Source organism: Sinocyclocheilus anshuiensis, unplaced genomic scaffold (assembly GCF_001515605.1).
Source record: "Sinocyclocheilus anshuiensis isolate Anshui unplaced genomic scaffold, SAMN03320099.WGS_v1.1 scaffold620, whole genome shotgun sequence".
NCBI lineage: Eukaryota > Metazoa > Chordata > Actinopteri > Cypriniformes > Cyprinidae > Sinocyclocheilus > Sinocyclocheilus anshuiensis.
Window position 1 is genome coordinate 89,555 of NW_015557087.1, and position 6,747 is coordinate 96,301.

The 6,747-nt window shown below is 33.9% G+C and overlaps 1 protein-coding gene across 1 annotated transcript in view; it reads right to left on the minus strand.

Annotated features, from left to right (window-relative positions):
* Positions 1-4,968: 4,968 nt before the first annotated feature.
* The window catches only part of LOC107677019 (uncharacterized), a 4,867-nt gene continuing 3,088 nt past the window's right edge, over positions 4,969-6,747 (minus strand). The window contains exons 6-10 of the mRNA XM_016471800.1: positions 6,232-6,294; positions 5,931-6,110; positions 5,412-5,459; positions 5,248-5,304; positions 4,969-5,036 (exon numbers count right to left, since the gene is read on the minus strand). Coding sequence (XP_016327286.1) covers positions 4,969-5,036; positions 5,248-5,304; positions 5,412-5,459; positions 5,931-6,110; positions 6,232-6,294 — 416 coding nt within the window. The remainder of the gene's footprint in view (positions 5,037-5,247; positions 5,305-5,411; positions 5,460-5,930; positions 6,111-6,231; positions 6,295-6,747) is intronic.

The window sequence follows — 6,747 nt, forward strand, 5'->3', positions numbered from 1 at the left end:
TTTTTGATCCCACAATTGAGGGTGGAAGTTTTATGTTATATCAATATTCAATGAATTCTATCATTATATTCATTAATTAATTAATTTGCTGAAGTTTTTTTTTAATGGACATATGTACCTAAATGTTGTTCATAAATGTTTTGCTTTATCAAAAGTATCTGCATATGGTTGCCATACCCCTTGGGCCTTTCTGTTCCACATTAAGGGGCCTTTTATGCCACACTTCGGAGTGAAAGCTTTATGTTTTCCTGTCAATATTCAATTAAATGTTTTATATTTTTGAATCTTTTGAGACCAGAAAAAAAATCACATTTTCCTTGAGGGGGCTTTAAATAAATAAATAATAAAAATGTAAATAAATAAATAGGCTAGGTAATAAAAAAAGATGAAATTAGTAACAAACAAATGAGTTTATGTCTTAATAATCATTAGTGTACTTAAAAGTGCTTCCAGCGTTGTCGTGACACGACAAATCACAAGTCAATTTCACCATAGTATTCTGTGGAACTCTGTCACCTCAAGGCAACACAACCAAGCCAAGCTTTCACATAGTGTATATATTTGTTACTACTGTATTGTAAATACTGTATATCACCCCAGGAATAGACACACAGAACTTGATGAGAGAGACAAAACTTGTACTTTCACAGAAGCCACATAAAGAGTGAGTAAATACAAGGTATTGAACAAGGGAGTGGTAAATGAGCAAAATAAATGGAGTATATGGAGGAGAGTGAAAGTAAATATACAGACACAGCTGGTTGAACAACGGTTTAAAAAAAAATAGTTTTAAAAAGGTGGAAACGCCTTACATAACCTGAGGTCATCCAACTAAACTTGCTTTTGTTGGCTTTAACTCCACACGAAAAAGGGGGAGCTTTTTTGCTTTTTCTTCTCCAAACCAATTTAAAAGTATAAAAGTGAAAAAGTGTCAACTTTTTTTCTTTTCACCTTCATCTACTAGAACTGCTTGAAATCATTAAAAGTCCTTTCAGAGGTAAATCTGTAAGTGCATGACTCTCTAAAGAATGCATCTTAAATGCTCTTTAACCTAAGTCCATTAAAGAGCTTCCTGTTAAATTATGTCCTGTTTTCATATTTGCAAATGAAAAACATGCAAAAACAGTAGCTGCTGAAAAACAGGCTACAATATGGTGCATTATCAAGTCAGACTTTTGAATCAGTCTGAATGGCCATCATGTTAAAGAAGGAAAGAAACCTTCCACAATCAAGCAAATACTTGAGACTTGTCTCACTTCCTATACCTTCTTGCCCACTTTGCATGCAGAAAGCTTGACATATATTCTTTGAGGGTATAAAACAGTAAGGGCACAAGGCTGCCAGTGCCCAGCAACCTGGATGGAAAGCTCAGGTTAATAATCATCTAACTCGGCATAACACTTTTTATATACAGTGCTGATTGAACAGACACGGACACAGCTGGTATTTGGCTTAACTATCCCCTGTGCTGGCACAAATGCCTCTTACAGGTTATTAGGGAAACCAAATTTCAAGTAAGTGACATTAAACCAGATTAAGTATCTGTTGTGCATACAGAGAAGGGCAAAGGGTGGTAAAGGAGGTTTAGTGCAGCTTGCCACAGTAAATACTGCTAATAAAGTGTTAATAAAGTGTCACATTTAAACTGAGATAATTTGGTTTTACAAATTTCATTTTGACGATATAATTGAATGAATGAAGCACTGGACCAATCAAATAGTGAGAAGCTCCCAATCGGCAACACGTAGAGCGTTTAACATTTTACCAGGAAGATACGTTACAGAGGATCAAAGTTCTCTTTTATGACTATGATGAGAAAACGACCCAGAAACCTTTGGCAACATTTGTTAACATTTTACCTTAAAACTAAATATTTTAATGATATTTTAATCAGTTTCACTAGTGCTTATTCATATTCATAGGCTATAACATATTCACAAACATTTTATGTGCATATTTGATTCAGATATCAACACCTGTGCAAAACTATGCAGATAAATTAAAAAAAGAAAAAACATGCATGTGTTGTTTTTCTAGAGATATTAAACAATAAGTAGTGAAAAAATGGGTACATACCATTCTGTCATCCCATCTGATTTCATCAAATGTGCACATACTCCCCATTCGATTCATTTGTTAGCTTAATGTATCTAAACTCAAAAGACAATAGTATTTCAGTAAATAAAGTTAAATAAGAGCAGAAGTTGAATATCCCACTGCGCGCGCGAACTCGTCGCAGTTGTGTTTTGTTGTGTTCTGATATCGTCAGTCACGCTGAATAATAAATAGCCTCGGTGCAGCTCTCACCGCGAGCTGAACGGTTCTGCCAGACACTCTCCTCCTCCTCCTCCTCGCAGGTTTCACGGGTCGTTACAACAAGTCAGAGTGAAATCTGTCGTGTGACCTCATTGCTTCGGCATCTCTCTCCGTTTGTTTCGCCTCAGCCCGCGGGAACAGTCATGTGGCGTGTTTCACCTGAGCGACACGATCTCATTCCACTATCCCGAGGTTACGGAAAATTAAGCAATGCGATGTGATAGAAAAATATCTTCAAAGTTAGTCAGTTTCTTCAGAGTGAAAGCCTGAAAACATACGTTAAGTCAGCAGACGCATTAAAAGCAAAAAAAAATAAGAAATTATATATATATATATATATATACACACACACACACATAAAGGACTTAAGAAATGTGACTGCATAAACGCTAATCATTTTCACAATTGAATATTACTGTAAAGGTAACAAGTAGTAGTAACATTTTCGTTATAATCACAAAAATTACTATTATTATAATAATTATTCTTATACAATAAAATAAAATGTAAAGAAAATAAATATTAGTGTCTCCATATAGATCTGAACTTACTACATAATATCCAACTATACTAAATCAATTAATAAATATAATTTTAACTTATAAATAAAAATAGAGGGAAGAAATCTGACTCAAGTGATGTAATCAGACTCCTATGTGAGTAATAGTCAACATTCACCTGAATCCCATCTCAAAGTCCTATAATTTGATGTTTCACACTGTAATTATTGGACGAACACTGAAAGTACATATTTAACAAGTTTGTGGTCCAGACCAGACACAACTGGAATAAAACTAGAAGAGAGCTGGAATTTGATGAGCAGTTTTAAAGGACAGTCATAGATATGCAACAAAAGAAATATTATAGAGGGAATATATTTAGTAATACGCTGGAAGACCAGATAATACTGATAAAAAAACCTAAATGTTTCCATTTATATCCATACCTTTACATGTCTTTGTCATTCTTCTAGTATGTTTAGTTGTTAAATTGCATAAATTCTGTTAAATTGTATATTGCAAAAAATAAAATAAGATAAACATAATAGTAAATAAAAGAAAATCCAAGTAACATTTGCCGTTTGTGTCTCTCATATGACTGTGTATATAACAATGCATCACACCCCTGTTGTCAGGTTTTCTCTTTTAACGACAATGAATTGTTAATTGTATTGTTCTCATATGTGCAATGTCTGGAACACGCACCTAAGCTTTTCACACATCATTTACTTGTAAATGCTGCAGTGACAATAAAAGTGAGTTGAGTTGAGTTGAGTTGAACTATTCTATAAATCAATAAAACTTCATAAATCAATGTCACTTTGTCATTCTTTCAAAGAGTAAAGTTTTCAAGGACATACTTAATCACTTGTTTTTTAGAGGATGATTTTAAAATGGCATCACTGTTACCTTGATTTTGTAGTAAACTAATACCTATTAAAAGTAGATATTTACAGACATATCAGCATCAAATTATAAGCACCTTGTAGTTTCAAAACCTTCGAGCTCAAGACTTGTAATAATGTCAAACTGAACTGTAAAAACTGTCTACCTGCTTACATCTCTTAAGGTGTAATTATATTTGAAAAAGGCACCCATGGCCCATAAGACTCTCTGAGTAATATAAAAGTAACAGAACTGTTTATAGCAAGTTGTGTCAGTATTGTGTCTAAATGCGGCAATGGCTTCAGCTGGCTTTAAATTGTATTTACATTTAGATTGTTTAATTTGTTAAGTGATAAATACAAAAAAAAAAAAAAGTCATTCTTGAAAATTTGCCAGAGGCATTACACTCTGACAAACCCGGCCCTTCCTTTTAAAGATAGTTTCAGTGATATGTAAATAACAATAGTGCGACAGTTGATATTAAGCAATAATTTTCCACAGATTGGCACGAATCAGTGATACTATACTCTGTGTGTGTCTATAGGGTGTGGATTTTGACTCCTTTTTGTAAAGCACAAAAAGGTTAAACTTTTAATGGAGTGCTCTTGTATGCTGTATATAAGGCAGGCTATAATCTGTTTTCCTGGTAGCGCACCAAACGATGTTTTTACTTGAGTATGAGGAAATCTGTCCAGTGTTCTTAGGAACAGTGACATTAATGGATAACACAAGAAGCTTTTCACAAGAAATTAACCCAACCCCTGCGCATTGTTAATTCTCTATTCATAAATGTGATTACTTTATCTGATGACTGCTCACACTTTATATTTTAAACCCATAACACATAAACCCACTGCTATGATGAAACAGGAATCTATCATCTAAATGTCTATTTATATCTCTGACTTTTTAATTCTTGCATCAGATCAGTTATCAGATCATCAGTCTGTCATGATATGACTTTGCCTCACAAAACAAATCGGCCACAGCCTGTCTGCTATGATAAAAAAGGCTTACAGTTGTTTTGACTGTCTTTAAGTTGAGTTTGAAAAAACTAAAGATTTTAAAGCTCATGACAACATAGTTTCACATTACAGGATTAAAAAACAATGAAAACAGCATTACAAGGAGCCTCAGCAAGTGTCACCCAGAACTATTTGTGTATAAAAGATGTTATCCTTTATTATAATTTGTGACAAATGCCATATAATGAGCGATTACTCAAAGACTTTGATGTCAAAAAACATTAAAAACGCCATTATTCATTTCACAATGTTAACTTTTCATACATGTTATCTGCTTTACATGCCGGAGCTTCTGATTGTGCAGCACCAACTGTTGGGAGATAAAGTTCAAAAATTCATTTTGACACCACCTGGCATTATTAAAGAGTAATGAGATCAGTTCATGTATTGTTTGAATCATGTTTACATTGGCAAATTCTGTGTACATTGTTTAAACAAACTGATGTTTAATTTCATCAATTCAAATAGGTTATATTTTCAGTGTAGCCTGTGTATACAAATAATACTTTGCAGTAACTTACAGGTGATCATTGTTCCTGTGTTTTGTTCAACTAAAGAATACAATGGGACATCAAACCCTGTCCAAAAAAAAGAAAGAAAGAAAAAAAAGACTGTCATTGTCATTATTTTATTTTATTTTATTTATTTATTTTACATCTAAGCATTTAACATGAATGTCACTTACCTTCTGCAACACGGGAGTAATACACAGAGAACCGACTGTTTAACTGTGCTATAAGAGATAAGAAGAGACTTTACCATCATGCATAAAAGTTAAATTGTTTAAACGTTTCTTTCTGACATGAATCCTTAATAAATTTTGAATTTAATTTTCCCTTACTGACATATTAATGGCACATCTTTAAATTGCACAAGGATCTACTCTCATCAACTTCACTCATTTGAAGGAAACATCTTTAAAACGAGCAAATGATAGAGGGCCTGCAGTTTAGCTGATTCCGGTTTCCATTTGAGTAACTGAGTCAATAATAAATATATAACAGGAAGTGCAATATACACATATAAACTATGTTCTGATGAGACAACAGTCATCACTTCCTCTCTTGCTTCCAATAAGCCGTTGCTCTGACAGTGACAACCCAATAGTGTTAAGAAAGGGGTCATATGATGCGATTTCAAGTTTTCCTTTCTCTTTGGAGTGTTACAAGCTGATTGTGCATAAGGGCTACAGTTGTGGACTTACTTTGGCTGTTGGTTTTGCGCCTTTGTTTTTTGAAATAAAGAATGACGCAGATGGTTAGTGATATGAGGACACACAGAGACACTACTGTGGTCACCATCACTACTACTGTCAGATTAGTTGTCACTGTTTCACTCCCATCACTGTTATTTTCAGCCAGGCCAGCAAGACTGTCAGCAGAGGCTGAAACAACATATGTGATCAATTAAAGAAAAGCATATTCAAAATCTATCCATTTGATTAGGTTATTTTGATCAGACACATGCACATACATTATATACAATAGGTAGGCTACTTGTCTTACCTGTGGTTACCAATGTTGTGGAAAGTGTTTCTAATACCTTTGTGGAACGAGATGTATTATGAGCTATAATTAAAATGCATATAAAAATTAGAGTTAGATCTAAGGTGTTGTAACAAGCAAAATAGACTAACAATAATTATATTTTAAAGCTTTTTAAAGACTCATGGATATTTGATGCATGCTAAAGTGTTACTAAACTCTTCAGAAGACTTCCTCGTTACGCCAGTAGATGGCGACAAGGTGGCATTCACTTGAACAACTTGAACAACATAGAAGAACCACTGATTCATTCTGGAACCAAATACCACTACACTCTTAAAAATAAAGGTGCTTCACGATGCCATAGAAGAACCTTTTTGTCTAAATGGTTCCATAAAGAACCTTTAACATCTGAAGAACCTTTCTGTTTCACAAAAGGTTCTTTGTGGCGAAATAAGGTTCTTCAGATTACAAAAAGGTAAGAAAGAGATGGTTCTTTAAAGAACCTTTGACTGAATGGTTCTTTGTGGAACCAAA